This window comes from Octodon degus, unplaced genomic scaffold (genome assembly GCF_000260255.1).
Source record: "Octodon degus isolate 3935 unplaced genomic scaffold, OctDeg1.0 scaffold00017, whole genome shotgun sequence".
Lineage (NCBI taxonomy): Eukaryota > Metazoa > Chordata > Mammalia > Rodentia > Octodontidae > Octodon > Octodon degus.
The window spans coordinates 5,160,201-5,184,906 of NW_004524593.1; the positions used below are offsets into that span (position 1 = coordinate 5,160,201).

General features: G+C 37.9%; 1 protein-coding gene and 1 pseudogene across 5 annotated transcripts in view; one reads left to right on the forward strand and one right to left on the reverse strand.

The window, feature by feature from the left end:
* Window positions 1–24,706, reverse strand: part of Dnm3 (dynamin 3) — a 626,878-nt gene that overhangs the window by 219,871 nt on the left and 382,301 nt on the right. For all 5 annotated transcript variants that reach the window (XM_023710359.1, XM_023710362.1, XM_004626802.2 and 2 more), the window contains one exon: window positions 462–571. In XM_023710359.1, the coding sequence (XP_023566127.1) occupies window positions 462–571 (110 nt within the window). The remainder of the gene's footprint in view (window positions 1–461; window positions 572–24,706) is intronic.
* Window positions 7,816–24,706, forward strand: part of LOC105741599 — a 26,884-nt pseudogene continuing 9,993 nt past the window's right edge.

The following is a 24,706-nucleotide window of genomic DNA, read 5'->3' on the forward strand; positions in this document are numbered from 1 at the left end:
AAGAATGTGGCTGATGCTTTGAGAAAATAAGGTTTTAGATATTTTTATTCACTTGAACAGAATAATTCTACTTGTTGAATTTAGTCATAACCTAAAGGGACAACCATTCATGTTAGACAGGTGGTATTGCAATTATGATAATCACTGAGAAATGTATAGATATGAACACAATGATGAAGAAGCCTTTAAGCTACTAAAATGTAGTTTTAATAATAGTAAGTGCCATATCATTCTGGTGCTTGCCAGGAAATTAACCAGTTTTTAATGATCTTTCTTATTCTGTTTTAATCTTTTGAAGCCATAACCCATGGTAGAGGTTAAAAATACAAAATAAACAAAAGTAAAGGCAAAGAGCTGGCAAAATTCAAGGTGCAAACAAGGAACTATTTGCAAATCTGATCTCTGGGTCATGTAGAAATCCAAGGAAAAAATATGAATGCAGAATTGCTTCATTTTCTTACCTTTGCTCTGTGTTAAAGAGGGCAAATATGTGTTTGCTAGACATAAAGCTCTTTTCTACATCGCGAACTTTGAGGTTGTCCAAGGGAAGCATGTACTTCTTTTCTTTTTCCTATTATAAGACAGAGAGAAAAGAATTTAAGATATTGAGTCATGCCCATGGTACCATGTTACAGGAGTCATATAACACTTGATTATACTATCTTAATACAAATAAACATTATTTTGATACCAGCTACCAATGGGAATAAAAGTTATCTGATACAGGAACTCCAGTGATTCTCAATATATGAGTTGGAAAAATTGTGGGTGGGAGAGGGAAATATACAGGAAGGGCTCAGAGATGGAGAAAACACATGGTCCTCTATCCTTTCCCCCTCATGTGGGTCCCCTTAGATGTTTTTAAATGTTAGTCTGATATTAAGAATTTAGCCATCTGTTAATATTTAACAAAAATGTTCTGGTTCTAATTCAATGAGAAATGCCAGATGGCTTGCATTTCATGTTTTATTTGCAGCCTAAGCAGTTTTGATAGCCAGTGTTGGCAGGGGGGTGGAGGTACAGGGACCCCAGGATAAAGGGCCCCCCCATAGACTGTGATAAAACAGAAAATATTGCCCTTGTTTAGGTTGAGAACAAAATAAGTCGAGAAAAATTATCAATCCATAAATTTCACAGAATTATTGAGCTCTTTGGGGGAACAAAGAGCCCACAAGAAGTATACCAGTATTAGCTAGAACAAGTGCTCTTTTAAAATTAACAATTCTTCAGGTTGAATATGGACATTGTAAGGGTAAGGTCTGCAGATGGGACCAAAATGACATTAGTAGAAATTACTGAATGCCGTATAATCACTGGGAACACTGACTTCTAGGAACTGGCCCAGACACAATAGCATCATATGTACAAATGCCTAACAATCAGTGTAACAGGAGCAAGCCAAATATTCTGCTTAATAAGCCTAGTAAATATCTACTACCAGGGACATGCTAGCAAAGTACTTATGAAACGGCGATCCTCTATATAAAAAAGAGCAGTATCAGAGGAGAGCAAATACAGCTGTAACACTAAGTTACGATCGATGCCTATGAGAAGTATGTGCATTGTGCAAATGTTTAGCATGAGCTTTGTAGGTCCTATGGCATAGAGTCCAGCTCCATGATAATTTGTGAGAAAGGCTCAGTAGTATGGAGTAGAATACTTGTATGTTCCCAAGCCAGATGTGTAGGTACTATTTGTACTGCAGGGAATACAACTGGGCTTGTGATTTCTTACTCCTAAATTAGACAGGGAAAAGTCAGGCAGAGCACATTAGCAAAAAGGTGGAACTCTACAAAAAATAAGGTGCAGTAAAGCAGGTAACTTTCTTCCAGTTGGAGAAAGCTATCTGGAGAACAAAATGGCCAAGCTGGCAGACGTCCTAAGGAGGAAGAAAGGTGGCAAAGGGAAAACGTGAAAAAGCAAAACACTATAAGAAGATTCCAAAATTTCCTGCAAAATGTCCATAACTTATTCATAAATGCATTCTAACTAGCAAACTGTATAATTTAAATAAATGAGGGATCGGAGTTGAGTCCAATTTACTTAAAAACATTTACTTCTCAAACTATTTTAGGATGCAATGCTAAGAGGCCAGAGCCTAGATTGAATGAAAACCTGTCCAATACATAATCAAATGAAAATGTTTGCGACCCAAGGAACATTTTTTTATTGGCAACCTTTCAATGCCCTAAATTTAAGCAGCTGGGGTTTTTTAATGCACCATCCTATTCAACTTTTTGAAATGAAGGATTCGCCTTTTAATGGGAAGTCTGCATTTCATTGTAAAGATGGAACACAACGTTCTTGGCTTATTTTCTATAGAAGTAGACTTCCTTTTGTACTGCATTCTTCAGCATCGACTGAAGACTGAGTCCAGAAAGTTCACATCAGATATTAAGCACTGGAGAGAGATGTACGTATGCAGACGGAGGAATGTGAAAAGGCCAGTGCCCATTTCCCCACCACTCAGTGCCACTTATCCAAAGCTGTTGAGGACAGACTGCTGAATTATTTCACAATCCCAAGATTTTTATGACTGATTAAGAAAGAAGAAAAAAGTATTCAGGCTGATTTGTTTAATTACAGTTGTAAGTCAAAGAATTCAACGAAGAAGCAGCAACTCCTACCAATAAAATAATATATCATGGCTATTTTTTAAAAACATGGTGGTTTTTTTTTCCCCCCCGCTCCTTGAATGCCTTCAGGGCACTTTGGCATGGCTGGAGTGTTGTGGGGATCGAACTACAGCAAACTGAGGCTGCCAGCATTGTGGAAGCAGCCACTTAAAGAACTGAGCTAGGGCTGGGCCCCCAACATGGTGGTTTTGAAAAAGAATGATGTCCTAGAGAAAAAAAAAAACAACTTGAATCTGACCTAGCCAAAATTTTAAAAGGAGAAGAGCAGAAGAAACATATAAAGAATTATAATTTCCAAAATCCAGTCAGTCTTAGCATTAGTCAAGAAATTTAGGGCCAAGGAGATAGCTCAGTAGAATATGCGCCTGCGTAGCAAGGGCAGGGTCCTGTATTCAATCCCTGGTACCACAAAAAAAAAAAAAAAGAAGAAAGAAAGAAAGAAAGAAAGAAAGAAAGAAAGAAAGAAAGAAAGAAAGAAAGAAAGAAAGAAAGAAAATAAAGAAAGAAATTGACTAAATAGTTTTTTATCAGTCTATTAAGTAGTGAAGGAATGTGTTGTCCAGTATGTTAGCTACCATTCACACAGCTCCTGGGCACATGAAATTTTGTAGCTAAAAAGATTTTGAATATAAAACATGTACCACATTTCAAAGATGTAGCATAAAAACTGAATGTAAGCCATCTCATTAATAATTTTCATATTGATTATATGTTGAAATTTTAACATTTTTAATGTAGCAGGATAAAGTATTGTTAAACATAATTTTAAAATTAATTCTTTTGAAGGTGGTTGCTATTCAATGTTAAATGACATATGTGGCTTATATTAAATTTGTTTTGGCAGTACTGAACTGCACGCACATATCATTTCTTTTCTTCCCATTTAGCCAAGCCACTTGCCCTTCTGCCTTTCCTATGCCTGCTATTGCAGTATCCTTTGTTCTTCCAGCCACCCAGCTAGAACCCAAACCATTTCTGATGGCTGTTCTCCGCCTTCTTTATTGCATCAGGATTATGTTGTGCTGTGTTTGAAGCTTTGTCATACTTCTCATGTTACAATACACTCCCACCACATTATTTCTGGTCCTTGGCACCTCACAATCATGTCAGCATAAGTGAGCTCCCATTTAGTCTCTTTGCCTTCTAATTTCGATAACATCACCAAGGAGGACAATTTTTAAAACACAATTTTGTCAGATTCATCATAGTCCTTCAGAATGTTCAGGAGCTTCCCATTATTCATGGAAGAAAATCTACTAAATTTCTTAATGTGACATTTAGAAACACCCACAAAATAGTCCAATCTTGATTTTCTTAATATCTTCCTCTCTTCATAAGATGCTTCCATTCTACCAAATTCACCTTTGCCAACATTCTTTGTCCAACTTGAGTAAGTCCCTCAGCTTCTCCTACCACAACATTTCCTGGAGCCCAGAAAAAGTTCTATTTTCTATGCAAAAGGTTTTCTTAAACTTAAAACTGTCTGTATCCACTCCCATCTCTCTTCTTTCAACTTATACAATAGGCTTTACTTATTTTATACATTTTAATCTAGTTTGTTTTATTGAAGATGGCCTCATCTTATAAGTGAATTCACATTCAAAGATTTGTGTCAAAGTTATTGAGCTGGGACTCGGTATGCTCAGTCTATTGTTCAAGAAGGTTATTCATAAAAAATTGACAATATCTTTGCAATAAACAATACAAAATAATATATTTACATAATTTGACTAGATATTTTGGAGAAATAATATTAAAATTTACAGAACTATTTTTAAAATGGAGATTCAAAAAGGAGCTTCTACAGATTTTGAAGGCCTCAAGGCCTAATGTCACTGATTTGATACTATCCTTTTCTTCATAATTAAACATAACATCTCTTCTTTTCTTAATTAAGGGGGGTCAGTAGAGTGTTTACAGGGGAGACACTGAAGATCACAAAGATTTTTCTTCAAAGAGAAAGGGAACAGAAGAGATCTATTGTTTTTTTATCTGCAGTAATTTACAAGACTTAGAAGAAATAAGAGAAGTAAGATAGAAAAAACAAAAGCAATGTGTGAGAGGGGCCTGAGAGAGGTGTGTTCAAAAGTATAATGAATATTTAAATTATAATATTTATTACTGTAAATGAACCTTTGCAAATAATTCCCCTAAAAAATCTTCTTTGCTTTAAAGACACTTACCCTATCATTCTTGTCACAATCTGATGCAGTTTTAGAAGTTCTCTTTGGTGAGCGTCTCTAGTTGCACTGTCATAGATACCTCCATATCCTGAACCGTTTCAAAACACTTACTTTTCAAGGTCACTGTGACTTTGCGAAAGGGCCAGATGCTTCATGGTGCCAGATTTGGTAAATAAGGTAGATGAGGACACACTGCAGTATTTTACAAGCCTAACTTTCCATTAGTATCTGGCAGCAGGACTCACTGTAGTTTTTATCACACCTCATAAAAACACACACAAGAGGACTTCCAGAACTGCTTCAGAAAATGACAAGCGCACTGGGATCAGTATGTATGAAGTGAAGGGCACATATCCTGAGGGATCAAAAGCAATTGTCTTTTAGTTTGCAATAATTTATTTTTAAATTAACCACATATTATAGACAGCTATGTTAGGTAAAAATATTACAGGCTAGGTACATATTATAGGCTGGGCTCTAAGAGTCTGTGAAGAAGATGAGAAGATGAGAATACATAATAACAGTAGGTGGAGGTGCATTCATTGAAGACAGGAACCTCAAGACAAAGATGGAATTCCTACACATACATACTTCCTCTAGGGATAATAATGATTGATATTATAAATACCGTAAGCATTAATCACCTGGGTGGGGGACAAGGCCCTTGACCCATCCCTTCCAAGAAAGGTTTTTGTTCTTACACACTTGTTATGTGACTTGCTTCCCTATTGGTCAATATAATCTAAGTAATTATACTTGTAATCTTATTGGATGATCACAGTTTTGTCCCACCTTATATCCACCTCATGACTTTGTGCCCACATCATGATTTTGCTCTATAAATTTTCCACTGAGAAGTGGGGTCTGTGGCAACCCACCTTCTGGGTCCCTTTGTATCTCTCATAGACAGAAGCTATCTTTCTCTCAACAAATATTACATATTCTTAACCTCCATTGTTTCTTAGAATTCAATCTTTGATTTTGGGAAACACAAACACCTAGCAAATTGGAAGTTATAATATTTATCTTATATTGTTTGGATTATTTGGAGGTGCTATATTCATCCCTATATCAATATGTTTTTTCAGTCTTCAGAAGTACATGATGAATAGGATCAGAGCAAGGATCAAGGTGAGAGGAGGTGGAATTGCGAGATGGCCAAACTGTGTCTGTTGACCTTGAAAGGAGGGGAGAGTCAGTGAGAGAGAGTGGTGGGGTGGGCACTACCCAGTGATGGGTTCCATCAGGCAGAGCACCATCTATATAATCTGGTTGTTGGAAAGAGCTAGAGGTGGCATAAATAGATAGGTGTGTGGAGGACTAACTATCCTGTATTGGGACAGGATTGGGAAATCTTTACGTACTTTCAATTTAAAGAACATTTTATAATTTGGAGAATTTTTGAGTGACCTTGATAAGATGATATACTTAAAAATTTTATTTGTTCATCTCATTCTTACTAACAAGACAACAAAAATTTCAAGAATAAGATCAGGAGTTCTTTGTTCTACATATTATAGTTTTAGCATATTGTTCAGCATGAAAATTTATATAAAATATATAGAAATATAAAAGTATTATCAAATAGATTTGAGAATGTTAATCAAAGTCAGACGCTGATTATAATGTTTGATAGTCCTTTATATTTAAGAATCAAATATTTTAAATTCACTGTAAGATGCTTAACTGGTATCACTTTTGATCACCAAATCTCTACAAAGTTTATATTGATAGGCTATATTTAATTGCATCTATGCCTTTGTGTTGCTTTTATCTTCCAGGGATGCCTTCATCCCTAAAAGAAGGTAAGAGTATAATAGATATTAGTTAGAATAATAATAAAAAAGATATACCAAAAAGCCACTAAGTTGGGCCTCATTTCTTTGGGCACCCACACTCTGCTATTGAGTATGTCCTGTATCTGCCTCTAATAAATCCTTCCCACGACTCTTGCTACTGACATATCCTGAAAATCCTTTTCCTATAACAGGTGTTAGAGGACCTGCAAACTTATTTTTAAAAGTTGGGTTAAGTTCCTATTTCGGTCTCAGGGGCCCTTCATATCCAGGCTAGTGACATTTATCTTGGTGACTATGAAGGGACCTAAAACACGCTTGGAGACTGCAGAGATCTTGACTTTGATTTGACTATAGAAAGATGATGGTTCTTCCAAAGATGGTACTCAACATTCAATGTTGCTCCTTAGCCTGAAGAGGTTACTGAAGACAAATGTCTGCTTCTTTTAAGAAAAGGAACTGAAGTCTCAGAGGAAAGAAATGAAGTAGGATAGAAAAAGTGAAAACTAGGTAGAAAGGAGACAAGGAAATTAAGATTTTAAAAACTGTAATTTGAAGGAAAAATTGCAATTTCAAAACACAAGCATGATTTAGTTATATTTTTTCTCTTCCCTCCCAAAAGAGAGCAAACCTGGGCAACTCCTTTCACCTACAAATGGATTTACCCCTTTCCTTTTCACTTCCAACTGGTCCCTTTACCAATGCATGGATCACCTTTCTGGGGACTTCCCATACGAACAGACCATGATTTCACTACAGGGGGCCATCATTTTCCATGCACTTGGCAAAGCTATGAGTATAGATTATAGAATTCTACAGATTCCCACCACTAAGCCCATAAAAAACTCCCCAGTTCCCAACCATATGATGTCTCATTTCCCTGAGCATATACACTCCCCTTTTGAGAGTGTTCTGTATCTGAAAAATCTTCCTCATGTCACTTTGAAAACTAAGCCAGTAGGCATCAAGTACATTGTTAAATATTTACTAATGGTACCAAATTTATTTTTAAGTATGTAATATTTTTAATATCACAAACATTATAAAACATTACAATGATATTCCTGAGGCTAGTAAAAATAAGAGTGGAAACAGGTTCCAAGAAAGAAGAATGGGAAACACTCCATGCTGCTGAGAGTAGCTGAGGTTCATTAGAACAAAAAAATTCCAATTTCAGACCACTCTTTTAGATTTACAATAATGGCCCATGTAAAAGTATTCGCCATTACTACCTTTGCCATCCTGCATACTCCTGATTTAGAAAACGCCTTTTGCCTATTGAGAAACAGGTATGTATTTGTCCCCTCTCAGTGCTGCATTTCTCCTCTGGCAATGAGTAAATGTTCCAATGACAAGAGCACACCAACAATGTGCTTAGACCACATGGCTGATAGCCTCGTGCTGGCCAAAGCAGGAGGGACTGAATGATGATTTTGGTCCAAAGACAGATCAGTAGCCCATAGATCTGCCCAATTTGAAAAGACTATGAATGTTTCTGCAGGATTCTGAAAACTCATGAGATACCATGGAACGTTTAATTATTATAATTTGCTTGTTGCTCAAGAGATAATAATATTGATCAATATTTTTCCAGCAAAGTTGTCTTTTTGATGTGCTGTGGCCAGAATTTCTGCCAACAGGCAAATTGCAGATATTGTCATGGGTTTCTGGGCAGGGACCAGGGCCAAGAAAAATGTGATGGCTCCACAGATTCATCCAAATCTTCTGTGCTTTGAGTAACTAGCTCACGAGTTACAAGAGTCTACATATCCATCACGCTTCCCAGCCCACCTCATTTCTAAGGGACATGGTATTGGCTGACAGAGTAAAATCAAACTGTCCACCATGACCACTGCATCAGCCATGGAATTGTGCTTCCCTGGAAGTTACACAAAACATACTCAATTGTGTCCTTTTGTCTTTGTCTACATTATTTCCTTCACTCAAAATATCTTTCCCTAGTTGCCATTTAGATTTTCTCTACCTTAAAATTCCCACAAAAGATTATCCTAGTCCCTTTATTTACATTCTTTTCAGAAACACTCTAGGTCTCAATTTTCCATCTTCTTTTTTTTTCCACTCCACATGTTGATTTACTTCTGCACTGAAGCTTGAACCCAGGGCCTCATCCACACAACACTTGCTCTGAAAGCATCTGGCCACTGAACTGCATTTTTAAAGAAAAAGACTATGACACAAGACTCTCTCTACATATGCACAGCTTTGAAAGTGGAGCCCTCTGATGAAAGCAGAGATGGACTATGAGAAAACCTTAATTAAGATTCATTCTCTCTTCCTGCCATTACCTCTAAGAGATTCTCAAGAAATCTACAGGGAACAAACAGGGAGGACCAGTACACAGCCCTAGATGGCCAATGACTGGCCCAGTCTGGCCCACCTGCCAGCCTTAACCCCATTTCTCAGGTTTTCCTTTAGGACCAGGACCACCCGGGATGCTCTTTCCTCTTCTCCTTAGCTCTGCCCTCTAGGTAGCTCCATCTAGAGCCCTGTGACCTCCAGGAAAGCAGACACAACCCCCAGAAGCTTAGGCACAATTCACCTAGCCTTTCAGTTTAAACTTCACCGGCAATGTCAGGCATACCTGACTAGACATTGATGCTTTCATCCAAAACTCACAAAAGCAGGAAGTACTCTTTGGCATCAGAAGCCCCTACTGCTTCCAGGCACTGCATTTAGGCCCCACTCTGCTCCTTCTGAGAGTCCTTACACCCTATTCTATCCACTGATAGCACTAGTACACCTGATTTGTGCTCTCTTACTTGGTTCTTTGTCCTATTTACAAGCATCCAATGCTTCCTCTAACTGTGTACATGCTTTGCTTTTCTAACTCATAATGTAAGAATCGGAGATAATTATTGTTAATGATTCTCTGAACTTTGCTCTGCTATAACTCTGATTTTGCTACCAAATCTCTTTGAAGGTGGAAATCATTTTCCTATTAGGGTTGGCTGAGTGGTAGAGATTCAGACAACAGCTAATGGACAAACCTGAATCATCCCTTCATGGCTGGCACAGAGCTCTGCCTAGATTAAGGACCGCAGAGAGGCTGACTGACATAAAATAATCAAAGAATCAAAGAAAAAAAAAGAGGCCATAAAAATATTGAGGATACCAGAACACTGGTTCCACATGCTGTTGAAAACTAGAATCTGGTGTTTATCCCTTACACTAAGAAGTTACAACTATAAAGAGTACAAGTATGAAACTCATAATACAAACTACCCATCTTTTTATTTGGGTTTTAATTCCCTGCTTTAATCAGAACTACATTTTGCATGGTAAACAGCATCTGTGAACCAGCGGGTTTGCTAATAAATAGTAGTTGAGATTCTTTCTTGGCCACTGAAGAAGCTGTCTGACAGTTTCTTCTAATGGACCAAAGAAAAAATCCATGGTGTCCAGGCTACTGGCTTCATAGCCACCACCTCTACCTCAAGCCCTAGAATGGAGCTACCCAGTGCATAGCTTCACCCAGTAGAGAGTAGAGAATTAGTCACACGTGCCATTTTTCCCAACTGGAAATACTATCACTTCCTGGCTTCTGCTCTCTCGCTTCCTCATGAAAACTTTCTGGCCATAAGAGGGCGCCCTCCTTCATATTCATAGCATTCCTGGGCAAGTCCACATATTTTTTAAACTTAGCCTATTTTGCCTTGTATTTGCAGGTCATCAAATATCACCAAAGTGTAACCTGCCCTCTGCTCCTACTGAAAAAAAAATACTTGGTGATTTGAAAATGATAGCATAAAGAATTTGCTTCTCAAATATTCATACTTAATCTCTGCATTAATTCTTGTATATAAGGAAATGTTCATGCATGTGCATTTGTATGCACAAGGTTGATAATATATAAGACTGGTAAGAACAAGTGTATCCAAGAATAAACCAAAGGACCTATGACCAAAGATGGCAGATTGGTCACATATGCTAAACCCACCATGATAACAGTGAAAGAATTTGGAAAGTTATTAGCCCACAAAAATGAATAAGACAAGGGAGGCAAAAACAGTGGACAGAATAGGCTCAAAATGATTTGGAAAAGAGAAGGCAGGCAGAAGAACATACAAAAGGGGGCTGTCCTCAAATATCTGCAGAGGGAAGAAATAAGAAGTTGGCCTATTTGATTCTGTCCTCGAGGGCAACTAGTGCTATACAAGCAGGCACAATCATGGGACTGAAGCAGCAGGATCAGGTAGAAGTCTGTGTACAGAGATGTCTGGAATAACTGAGGACACATACTCACTCCTTTCCTGTGCTCAGCAGGAGATGGGAGGCTTTCTCCTGAAGAAACAATATCACAGAAGTTTCAGACTCAGAGAAACTTGGATCAGGAGCCAGCACAGGTGAGGTAAAAACAAGAGTTGAGTGAAAGACTGCTTTTCCAGATACTGTCCTCAAGCCCCCTTCCTCCTCTGCTCCCAAATGCCAGCAGACAGATGAATTTCTCTGCCTCTACCAGACAGGATAGTTGATTGCTCTTCTCTGGAGATCACAGATGCAAAGAAAATTCTTTTAATAAGGTTTCACTGACAAAATCAGCTTGTCATCTGATCACATTATAGGCAGGTCCCATATGCCACAAGCTCTTCCAACACACAGATATTCCAAGTAGCTAATATCACAGAATATTAACCAATTAACCGTGTCAAGACTATTAACTTCAATGGATTCCAAGAATGGGCTATTTCAGCACTTTTCTAGCTTATGAATGAATACAATTAAAAGTGATCTTTCCCTTCCCGATCTCTCTCTTGTAGCTAGGGCTCCTGATATATAATGTTAGCCAATAAAATGTACTTGTGACAGACTGACTCCAAGACAAGTTACCCAGGAGGCAGGGAATGTGTTGAGCCGACTTTGTTGGCCTGAACCATGGCAGAGGTGGCGCAGCTCCAGATCCTGATGCTATAAAAGGCGGGTGACTCTCTGATGTGCAGCTTCAAGATTGGTGATGGCAGCAGCTCCCTGCAGCCTAACTCTGGAACTCAATTGTGGGAACCATTCCTAGAAACTCAACCTTCTTCTGCCACTTTGCTCTTCCATGGTTTTTGGAGCAACTTATTCTCCTCAATAAATTCTTTTCTACTTAAAGTAGCTACAAAAGATTCTATTGTTAGCATTTAAGAACCCTGAAAACACAGTAACAACATCTAGTCAGCTTATATTATCATACCTTAGCAAAAATAAATAGTGAGGACAATAGCATTAACCAGGCAGCTTACATGAGGCAGTTATTAGCTTGTATGTGTTACACGTTCATGCAGTTTTAAATTTCCTGGACTTCATTCATTCAAAGAAAAAGGAAAGTAGAAAGAACATGTGCAAACTAAATATCATGTACATGAAATTTTAAATTGAAATGCTAAAGTGTGGGTGAGAAAGGTAGCTTTGGAGTAGTTTTGCTGGAAACAAAATAAGGTAACATGAAAATAAGACAGAAAGAAACATTTCTAGTGGTATGGCTGTAATTACAAACTAGTTTTATGATGGCAACTGCTTTATAGGTTACATTTGCTTTGCTATTAAGTACTAAGAGTTAGTTTTTATTTTATACTTTTTTAAGTTGCTAGAAAGGAAAAATGTACTCAGCATGCCTAACATGCTGCAGGCACTTTAAATTAACATATTTCTAATGCTTAATGATCATGTTTTTTTTCCCATTTCTTTCTATGTTCCAAAGCAATACAATTTATATATTTAAAAGAAGAAACTTACAAATTAGGAATAGTGATTAGTTTACTTGAAAAAGTACATGATCTAATACAGATTTCTATAATTAAAATACAAAGATGAAATACCCTTCACCTCTTCTAATGAGGCCACATATTAAAGTAAAAAGTGAATTTAAAAGCTCCTACAAACCCTAAAATTACGCTGACTTGGTAACAGCCTGGAAGTGTATATTAATCATACCATATTCTACATGCATAGCCCTTTCGGTGTACTCATACTAAATAAAAGTGCTATTTTCGCTACATATACCATAGGTTTGTAAAAGTTCAACTTAATAAAAGCACTGTGTTTACAAAGCCAGCATAATTTTTACTTCTCTGAGAAAATGGGGGTCAGAAAGGCACTGTACAAATGAAATCCTCTGACAATTCCCAGAGCTTAGAAGATGGATGGTTTAAAATTTCTCCCCGTCATCTGCCACCAAGCTGAAAACAAAAATCAAAGCTGATCCCCACACACACTTCCCCCTATCATTTCAACATCGAAACACTAGAAAAAGAAAAAAGAAGAGGCGGCACTAAGAAAGTAACACGCCTGGTCACTCAAGCAAATTGGTTTTGTAATGACTAATTCTATAGTGATTATTAAGCTGTTGTTTTTAGCATTCTGTTTGTTGCCATTTGCTGATATTAACATCATTTTATGGGGTACATTTCAGGAGGGAAAAGCCAAGCTGAGCACCACGTCTTGACTGCAGTAGTTTCTTGAAGTTCCAGGGAGTATGGAGTCCAGGATGGGACAAAGAAGAGAGGCCCCTCCAGGTTCAGCCCTGGACTTAGGATGACATTTGGCTGCACTGCTCCAAGCACAGCTGGTGGTCTGTGCTCCATTATGGGCTCAAAACGCCCCCACAAAGAAATGCCTTTGGTAGAGGAGAAGGAAATGGAATGGTTCTCCATCCATCTTGATCATGACTGCTGGCTGGCCCACCACTTTCTGAGAGAAACAGAATGAAGCTAAGACAGGAGAGGGGAAAGGAAGAGGTGCCCAGGGGAGAGAACAGGGAGTTGCATGAGAAGGTCCATCCTTGGAGAGGATTAAAGTTGTCCAGAGCCAGAAATACAGTACGTTCTGCTCTCTGTACGTGCCCGGGTGGTCTCATTTGTCCTCGGCTTCTGAGAGACAAAGTCACTGGAAGGGTACTGTCACCAGGGGCAGTGTGAAGAGGGAATGACACATGGTTTGGAGTTAACACAAAAGGGTTCACGCAGGAGCTCTGACATGGGCTGCATGACTCCCTGCAAGTTACTGACTTCTCCTGTCCCGGAATGGAGGTGATAATTCATGTCTCGGAGTGGCTCAGAGGAGTAAATGAGATCATGCTGGAAGGACTCCTGATAAATGCTAATCTCCTTGTCTTTGGGGAAAACCTTTTTAGCTATCATCTCTTCACTCCTAAACACATATTTACAACAGTAAGCTTTCATAGTTGTAAGCTATTGAACACGAGGGGAAACAAAGAAGATCATTATATGAACCAGTAGGTACAAAGGTGTTGAACACCAACAATATCAAATGGGGGGGGTAGGGGAGGCTTTGTTTGTTTTTTATTTTAGGGAAGGTCTACAGGGTATTCAGGGCCTCACTACTATATCAGACTCATAGTGATTCTCCTGTTTACAACCTTCCAAGAGCTTGAATCACAGGCTTGCACTATCAATCCCAGTCTCAATTGCTGTCTCAGCATGCCCTGGGGGCGAGGCCAGCATGGCAGGCCCGGGGATCAAATCCCTGGCCCATGCCTGCTTGCAGGCACTTTAATCCACTGAGCTATTTGGCTAGCCCTGGTGGGTGGTGGGGAAGGCTTTGAAAGAAGCAAAATAATCGCATTAACTTATTTAAACTCTACTGTCTCATCCAAGAAAGGCAAAGAAAAAATCCAGAGCTGTGCACTCTGTCCCCAGCCACACAGAGAGAGCTGGAATGTGGCATAGGCTGAGTGGTGGGCTCCGTCCCCACTCTTGTTCCCACAGGGTAACATGTGGAAGAGAACAAGGAAAATAATGGGGGATGGGAAGAAGAAGCTTGGAAAGAAATGTAAGAGTTCCATAATTAAATAATCACTTATCTGTTATGATGAAGTTCTAACAATTAAAAAATTGAAATTAAAGTAAACTACAAGCAAGAATCACAAGACTGACTAGAAAATTGAAAGTGGGAAAGATTTGCTTTTCTCTGGACGGGGGAGATGGCTCAGTAGAAATAAGTGTTTTACTGGCAAGCACAGGGCCTGAGTTCAATTCCCAGTTCTGCCAAAAAAAAAAAAGACTTGCTTCTCTCACCCAAACCTCTTGTATCCAGGAAATTTTATTTTCCGCTGCCTGCAAAGTTCCTAGCTTTGCTGCTGGGTAAGCTATTAATGCACCTGCCTTTTCTAAGTTTGTCCCTCTGCTCTATCTGTACAACCCAAGGACAAATGGGACCACCCCTCTATTTGTTGTGCATACCCCTGGATTTTAAGTACATGGGGAGGTGTTTAGGCTTGCCTCTGTGGATCCGTGGCTCCAGTAGCACTTACTACATGCTGTTTACAACATCAGTACTTTCCTAGTCTATATTTCAATATCCCCCAGGCTTTGTTTCATGTAGAATTAAAGTGATAAAAATTAACATCTGCTAGAGAATGGATTGCCAATACTCACTCTTCCCAGATAATATATGTGCATTTAATCTTGGTCCCTCAGTCCTTCTATCTAAGGGATTGATTCTTTTCAGGGCTTTAACCATCTGGGAAGTGTAAATGCCTTGGCTTGGGTCACTTTTAAGTCACTCAGTAGGTAGCTGCCTACTCCAAGGTTGGACTCAAAAACTCCTGCTGCTTTTCCAGAACAATACATTTAGGATAGTATTTCTCTAACAGGAGTTCCCTGATTTCCAGGTTATGTACAGGAAGCAAAAAAAAAAAAAAAAAAAAGAAAGGAATTTTGTGTCTGCATTAGTAAATTCAGTGTAGGGATTTTCTGAATTGTCTGGCATGCTACTTAATAATGGAGCTCTGCCATTCAATCTAAGTGTCTCTGTTGGTGCCAAGTAGAAGTGATTTATTGATAGGATACTAATGAAAAAATAGAAAGACAGACATCGGGACACTGTTATGTACTTTACTCTGATAGCAGCACAACACCCTGGAAGACGGAGGTTTCCTTCGGAATGGCGGAGTCACCCAGTACACCAAGAACCCATGCCTGGAGGCAAGAACACATTCCTGTTGATCACCTGATTATGTTTTCAAAAAAAAAAAAAAATCACCTCCACATTTATGATGTGGATCACTAAAGTGTCCCAGAAATATGGCTTTGCATGAATTTGATTTACAATTTTCATTTGCCTTTTGATACAGACTAATAAGCATATGGTATTTATATGATTATAGATATGTGAAACAAATCTGTTTTCTGTTTGTGTGTACCTAAGTGGTATTAGGAATAAAATACTTTGCTTATCTTCAGAATTTATAAGGGTTCTTCATTTAAGTGTGTATGTATATTACCAAAGTTTGAGAAACATGAGTCTATGAAAAGTGTGTTTGAAATTCTAATAGATTTGAAAAAAGGGAACAAAAAAATCTTTTTTCAATTCTTTCACCTTTTTCTCTTCTTAATTTCTTATATATCTCTTTCTTTTTTCTTTCACTTTTGCTTGCATATATCTGGCAATATGAACAACTAATATGAATACAACACTATCAATACAATAAAGACATGAAATTCATATTATTTTGTTCAGTGAAATTCTCTATCATTTGTAAATTTTTGGTTTCAATACAATTTTTTACTCTTTTTAAAAAATAAAAATAAAAAAGAAATTCTAACAGATTTGATGAATTTGATAGAGGTACAAACAAATGACCTTACCTTAATAGTAATTTGAAACAGAGCATATAAATTACCTCAGTTTCTAACTGACCTCAGTAAAACCAGGAGAAAGGTGAAGATCTGGCCCTATGAACCTGGGAGGTCAGACACTGGGTGTCTGGGGTGGGAGAATTGTTTTCCAGCTTTGTGCTTTGGTTTCGCCATATGGAAAGCCGAGATAATAATGCCTAACCTCAATCCTTAAATGAAAAAAAGAAAACAAATAAACCTTACTATGTGGGAACAAAGAAGTAATAGAGGTGAAAGCATTTTCATGTTATCAGGGGGGAAATGGTACTATTTGAAAGAGGGACTCTTGAAACTATCTCAACAATATGTGACTAATTCACACTGACATGTGTAATTGAACCTATGTTTCATTTTTGCTGCAAATTATCTGCTTCCTTGAAGAAGTTGGGTTGGAAAAACACTAACTTGTGTGGCTCAGAAACAGAGCTGTGGAAGAATTAAGGATCCCGGGGTTTAAGACGGAAGAAGTGTGGGTCCTTAATAAAAGAAGAGGCAATGAGTGATATAGAGGAAGAGAAAGGGGTAATTTTGTTGAAAAAGTGGTGCCAAGTATAAGAAAAGATGTGTCATACCCAGAAATCTTCCAGAAGTCAGTGGACATGAATGGTGAAGACGTGGGGTTCATGGCCCTTTTCACACTGGACCTCACAGCACAGAAAAACTGAGGGGATCCAGAGACCAGTAGGACCCACGGCAACTCAAAGGGAGATGGACACTGTAAATATAAATCCTGAGCTGCATCTCATTTTAGATACCAGAGTGTGAGCTGTATCTCATTTTAGATACCTCTTCTTTCCTGCATCTTCCTCCCTATCCTCTCCATTCATTTTTTAAACTGAACTCCTCTTCCTCCTCTTCATTTTCCCATTTATGCTAATCTTAAGTATTTACTGGGTTATTAAAACCTTCATTTAATCACTTCCAGTTCATTATTCAGAAAACATCTCAAAATGAAAATCCTATTTTCCCATTGGAAAATCTTCATGCTTTTCTAATCTTAGTTCACATGGTAGTGCACACTTACAATCCCAGCTACTTGGGAGGAGGATGGCAAGTTTGTGGACACTTCAGGTAAGTTACTGGGACTGTGTCTCAAAAGATTACTGTAATATCTGCATATCCATATAGACTGCAATGAAATACACAATATCCAAGGCATGGAATTGGCCTAGTTATCCATCAGCAGAAGAATAGATAAAGAAAATGTGGTGTAATATTCCTCTGACATAAAGAAGAAGGCTGGGGAGATAGCTCAGCGACATAAGCTCCAGCCTGGTAAGCTCAAGGTCCTGAGTCAGAAACACAGACACATGTTTCTCCTAATATGCATAATTTAGGGGGAAAAAGAGGACCTGAAAGTGATAGATAAAAATAAAGGGATGGGGGAGAGGGGAGTAAGGGAGGAGGTGGAGGATATGATCAAACATGATATATGTGGGTATGACCATGCCACAATGAAGCCCAGTATTTTGTAAAGTTAATTTATGATAGATATGAAAATTTTTCTCTGCATTAAATATGTATCTGATTGAAGATGCTTTTGGCTATATAAACATTTACATAAAAAGTACAAAGGATGTCATGTGTGGTGGTGCATCCCTGTAATCCCAATATTCAGGATCAGAAAGACTGAGAGTTCAAGAATGGCCCAGACTACAGAGCAAGACCACAGCTCAGTGGTAGAGCACTTGCCTAACATGAGTGAACCCCTACATTCAATTCCTACTATTGAAAAACAAAAACAAAATAAAAAGCAAAATCTCTAGTAGCTATAAAAGACTACAGAACTCATAATCTCAAATTAAACTATCCATGTTAATAAGTGACAGCATTGGGGGCCTGGCCCTAGCTCAGGCCTTTAAGTGGCTGCTTCCACAAAGCTGTCAGCCTCAGGTTGCTGGAGTTTGAACCTCACACCTCTCCCGCTGGCCAAAAGTGCCCTGAAGGCGTTTGAGGAAAAAAAAAAAAAAAAAAAAAAAAAAAAAAAAAAAATAAGTGACAGCATTAAAAAATTAAACTGGCTCAGTCAGAATTATCTTGCTTTTCTTTAAAATTACTACTTCTTTCTTCCCTCTCCTACTTGGTCCTTTAAGTATTAACAGAAATATTCTTATACCTTAATTTTGTTAGTTCACCTAGAAAGGTTTCCTTGACATGAGACATACTTCTCTCATTTAAAAGATTACTTGGCTGCTTTGCAGAGCTATGCACTGGCAGGAAAGTCCTTCCAGCTAGGATGGTAGTTTACATAGCAATGATTATATTTCAAGGAAAGTTTTAGAGTAGAGCAGTGGTTGGCAAACTATGCTAAAAGGTATACATGGTCTCTATAGTTAAGATATGCTTTTACAAGGGCTGGCCTTATCAGGTTAACACTCAGTAAACTAAAGCCCCTGCTTAAGCAGAGTGCAGCAGCCAGGGTTCAATCCCCAGTGTGCCATGCCAACCGCACCTACAGGGTATGGTGAGACAGGTGACTGATATTGGGAGTGGTAGTGTGTGCCTGTAAGCCCTGCACTTGGGAGGCTGAAAACAGAAGTTTCACTATGAGTCTGATCTATGTAGTGAGACCCTGTAGACCCTGTAGACCCTATCCTAAATACAGGAAAAAAGAAAGATATGATTTTACTATTTTAGAAGATGACAAATTGAGGTAGAAGAGAAAGAGAATACAGAAGAATAGAAGAACAAGGAGCAAGAGGAAGAAGAGGAATAGAAGGGGTAAGGAAAGGAGGACTAGATTGACAAGGAAAAAGTGATAAGAAGGGGAGACAAAAATGGTTAGGTCTGCAAAGCCTAAAATACTTACTACTGGTATCTTACAGAAAAAGTCTGAGATCCTTCGTGTAAAATTTTCTGAAAATGGAACTGGATCAGGGAAGAATAAGAGAAATAGAGGAATGAGTGATATAGCTCCCTCCCATACCTTTGTTTGAACAACCAGGGAATGGATGGTCATCCTTATGCCAGCCAATCCTACCTTCTTGGCTACTTCCTCTTCATCTTTGTTATTGCACTTAACTCAAGGAAGTCATGTGTATTGACTTAGGTTTTTGTCTTCTTTCCTTAACAGTAAGTTGTTGGGGGGGGGGGGGGGGGTTTCAATAATCACAGCCTTGTGTAAGACATATGCTTTCTGACTACTGAATATGTAACAAGTTACTAATGAATAAAGTTTACACTACTTTTAGTGTTTGGAATTTTAAGCCATTTTGCAAGCCATCTGTTCCTCCCCAAAATTCTATATTTTTATATTAGAGAAAACTTCATATATATTTTTCCCCCTTGTTATGATGGCTGTGTAGTTTGTGGCTATGATCCCAGCACTCAGGGAGGTTGGGCCTGGAGGACTACAGGTTGGAGCTTAGCCTGGACAACTTAGTGAGACCTGGTATTGAAATAAAAATCAATATATAAAAAGTGTTTAGTCCTCAGTATTGCAAAAATACTTTAAGAAATTAAATTTTATACTGATATTCTTACATATAGAACTGTGTTTTTATTTTGTTGTATTTTATGTGATTTGTAAGCTATCTTTTGGGGAAGATGGTTTAAAAAGAGATAAGGTAAAAAGAATGACTTGATGGCAGAATGTTAGGAACAGCACAAATAATGAGAAAAGGGAAATGAGATTTAGAATGATACTGAGGGATGAATTGGCAGGGGTGAGAGAAATGAAGGAATTCAAAGTGGATCTCTCTTTTTTTCAGCTTATGTGTAGAGTCTTTACTAAAATGAAGAGGATCGTGAAGCATGTAGGCTGAGCTCTGTTTTGGAAAATAAAGTTGAATCTGCCTGTAGACAACAGTATCAGTGAGCTGATAAACAAATCTGAAACTGAGGGTTGAGGATGGCACATAGTGTACATATGGTGCACAGGTGGTATTTAACACCAAAAGAATCAATGACCTCAATGAGCAGGAGTGCAACAGAGAAGTGGAACAGGCCACTCCCACAAAGAGGATTAAAAAAATAGACCAAGGGGATGAAGACTAGACAACAGAGACAAAGGAAGTAGACTGAGAAAGACCAGGAAAATATAATGTGAAAGCCAAGAAGAGAACACGTTCTAAGATAAAGGTTGAAGTCATTCATATTTATTACATTTAGGAAATATAATACCATTTTACTATGAAATATAGTACAATATAAAAGTAAGCACACATATACCAAGTTAGAGGAAAGTGACCATCATTAGAAAAGCACTGTTTTGGAGGGAGTCTGAGAGCTAGAAGTCTGCCAGAGCTGGGTTGAAATGAGTTAAAGAGAAGAGAACACAAAAAGCACTGCTGATGCAGAGAGAGATACATTCTCGGTGGAGGATTAACCCTGAAGTGGCAAGGAAAAAGAAACAGCACGTGAGAAAATAACATCCACTTAAAGGAGTACTCTAATTCTATTAAATCACTACTAAAGCATCTCTGTTTGCTACTTTTCAATTATCAAACAATCTATGTTGAAGAATTAAACAAAGGGCATTTCTCTCAAGTCTACAAAGCACCAGGAGTTCCATGCAAAGCTATGAGTCCCTGAAACACTATGCAGAACTTCTCAAATTCTCATGTACTTTGGGGAGCTTGGGAGAGATCACAGCTTTAGTCAGCTTCTGACTATCTATTGAGTTAAACAGGAATACTACAAATATTATACATATGTAGCTGTGGTGAGGAGGAAAACAGGACAACAATTTCATAGGGATGCTATCACATCTAAAATATTACTCAGTGGAGAAATTTTGGCATCCCAGAGAAGAGCTTTGGCTCCCAAAATAATTCATGTAGCTTATTCTCACCCTGGGCAGAGCACAGCATGCACAGGGTCCTTGGAATACGGACCGGTCAAAAACACTGCCACAGGCAGTCATCACAAGGGTGACAGGTTAAGTAGAGTGTTACTTTTAACTCCCATGGAAGAAATAAAAAACAAAATGAAGCTCTGTAGTAATTCTAGAGAGGAATTTTTGAGCAAGTACAAAGACAAAGTATAATGAACAAAGGCACAATGAACCCACTTTGAGAAAAGGACTGCTGCAGCAAGTACCCAGTAGAGGATGGAACGAGCACAGCACACACAGAGAAGAACTAGCACAACTTGGGTAATGACAGAAGATGCATATTCTTATCAGTTGTCTCATGTGGAGAAGTTCTAGAACCTCAACATGTATGTGTGTTTGCATATTTATTGTGGTCCATTTGACTGCAAGATACATATGTAACTAATGAAAAGGATAGAATTTTTATTTCCTGTCATGGACTATGTCATTCTCCCCAAATATCTTCATTAATCACTTAAGTTTTTGAAATCTAAATGCTACAGCCATAGAATCCATTGATACAGTGGACCTAACCTGGGTTTAATGGACAACATTTCTGAGGTAGAATAGGCAAGAGTTCACGATCACATCCTACAGAAACTTGCTTTATTTGGGCTTGTTTTTTCCTGAGTGTTCATGATTCGTATAAGACAGTGACATGGAATTAGTACAAATAAGTGCTCCTTATTATGTACATGTATGTGTGTGCACATACACACACTCATACTCACACACATGCACATGCATATTCTTCAGGTACTCAGTTGCCCTTTGGTTGTGGGTTCTTACTGACTTTGTTAGACTTAATTGTTTCATAATGTTTCAATTATTTGTTTCATATCTGTCTCTCCTATTAAACAATGAGTTCCCTGAGCATAGGGAAACATTTCTAGTTTTAGAATTTTGAACATAATAGGTGGCAATAATTGTTTGCTACTTGAATGGGAATTAAGCATAATAGTTGTTTGACTAAATGCAGAGTTTTTATTAATCCCCGATGAGTTTGAATATCCACTGATTTCCCAGTTGGCTTTCTTCATTACATAAGACTAGGAAAATAATGAAAGCCAACTCACTGGATGATTTATGGCATAACCTTAAGCAAACTGGCTCTTCATGAAACTGTACGTAAGTGAGAGCTTACTCAGGAATGAGCTATTATTATAGGATTCGGAGGTACCACTTGAGCTGCATTGCTTTGAAAAAGTTTGTTCCATACTGCAAAGTGGCAAGAGAAGATGTCTCTGGGGACAGCTATTGATGGAAAACTTCTTAAAAAAATTATATTCACAATGTAGACTCAACTTGTGAGATTACACTCCAACCGACAATTAAATGAATGTAGAGTACTTGCTAAAAATACTTGAGAACAAATCCAACAGGGAATGCACAATGCCTATAAGAATAAATTCATAAAAAATTATTCTGAGAGGCATTGCAAAACTGAAACAAATACTGAATAAAAATCCTAAAATTTAAAGTTGAAAGTTATCTTATGATACAAGTATAGCAGAACCTTGGGGGGAAAAATTAGTATAATTTTTGTGAGAGGTAATTTGAAAAGCAATGATTCTGAATTTAATTTGGAAAAATAAATAGGTTAGAATGGTCAAGAAAATGCTTTTAAAAAGATAACAACAAAAGTAATCAGAGGGAATATGCACTTCAAATACTTAGATTTAATATAAAAATTACAGAGTTAGACCTCACAAGCCTGTTATAAAAATGCACTGGTGGATCAGCCCAATTGAAAAAAATCACAGGAAGAGGAAAATACTCTTGAGAATTTAGTTTATGAGAGTGGCATTGCAAGTCAGACTGGAAAAATTGATATTTTCAAAAGAAAGAATGTTTAGATAGGTCAAAAATCTGTCCTCCAGAGTATAATATGAGTGACAATTCTGGTAACATTGGAGTTTTTGAATATATGACACAAAAAGTTTTTTTCATATATGACACAAAATCTTTGAGAAACTTCTTCATGGCAAAATGGCAAAATGATGGGTGTTATGGCTTGTGTCTAGTTGTCCCCGCCAAAGCCTCATGTAAGTTATGGGACAGATGCAGCTGAAGAAACAAAGAATGGCTTGAGGGGTGGGGCCAGAGGACCAGGGTGGGGCCTGAGGGACAGGCCCAGAGAGGTGTGAACCATTAAACTAGCTAGCCTGTGCTTTCTCAGGGATGTGGAGAGGGTCATCCTGGACACGGCAGTGTCCCAGCCTCTCCTGTGAGCTAAATAAACCTTTCTTTCTCTCATTTTGAGTGTCAGGTATTTGTCCCAGCAAAGAGAAAAAAGTAACTAAGAAAATAGGCAAAACTGAAAAACGGATAACAATTTGATGAAAAGTATGGCAACATAAATGACTAAAAGTTAATAACCATAATATTGGATGAATCTTTAATTCTGCTCAGGAAAAAAAAAGTAACACCCTGGCCAAGGATAGTTTTGGCATTTATCAGACTGTGAAAGAGAGTGAGTTTCTGAATGTTATTCATGATCACAGAAATGCTCACAAAACTACCAGAGTGTGTACTTACACAGGAGACTGATAATAACCAACATTAAACACATTTACCAAATATTAACCACATAAATATTTTTACACAGTTCTGTTAGAGTATTACTTGGCGCAGTCTCTCAGGGAAGGGTGCCACATAAAAATATCAAAATTTGAAAGATCTCTATTCTTTGACTTGGTAATTGCATTTTTTTTTAATTTTTAGAAACATGCTCTATATACTTTCCAATATTTCCATATTTAAAGCATTACATACTAATTTACTATGAAAAACTGATAACAAATGTCCACCAACCAAAGTCTAGCTGAAAAATTATGACACATATATCAAGATACAAATGTTACATTTCTTGTTATATAGGTCTTGCTTTATCTTGGTCTTAACCATCCAAAAGAAAAGTATAAAAACGAGGTATATAAAGTAAAGCCATATTAATATGCTGAGCTGTAAAAGGCTTGTCAACACCTTCTGACATTGCCAGTCCTATGGATAACCCATTACTATAATGGACTACTGGAAACATTGGATTATGTTACTGAATTCACACACCTACAATATTTAAATGGTAATGGAATACCCATCTCTGACAAAAATAAACAAAAAAGGGGATACAAATGAAGGACCATTTTGTATCTTTACATACAAAATAGGATAGAAATACAGGTACTTTCTCTTAATTCAATGAGAAAAAAGATTTGCACTAACAGTGTTTGGACAGGATAGCGCGTCTGCATCTTGTGCTATGAATAAGCACTACAAAGACAGCAATGTGCAATGTATTAATTGTGGTAACTCTCCTACCAACCTGCTTTGAAGCTGTCTCATTGCAATTTTTTTCTCAATAAAATCTACAACAACAACAACAAAAAAAAAAAAACCTCAAGATATCTAAAAGAAAAGAGTAGCTGGGCTGGGGAGATAGCTCAGCGGTCTAAGCGCCTGCCTGGCAAGCTCAAGGACCCAGGTTTGATGCCCACTACCACATGCTGTACTGCTCCCCCACCAACCAAAACCGGACACTGTGACACATGCCTGTAATTCCAGGGCTGGAGAAGCTGAGACAGAAGGATAGCTACAAGTCCATGCTGCATAATAAGACTCTGTACCAAATAAATAAATA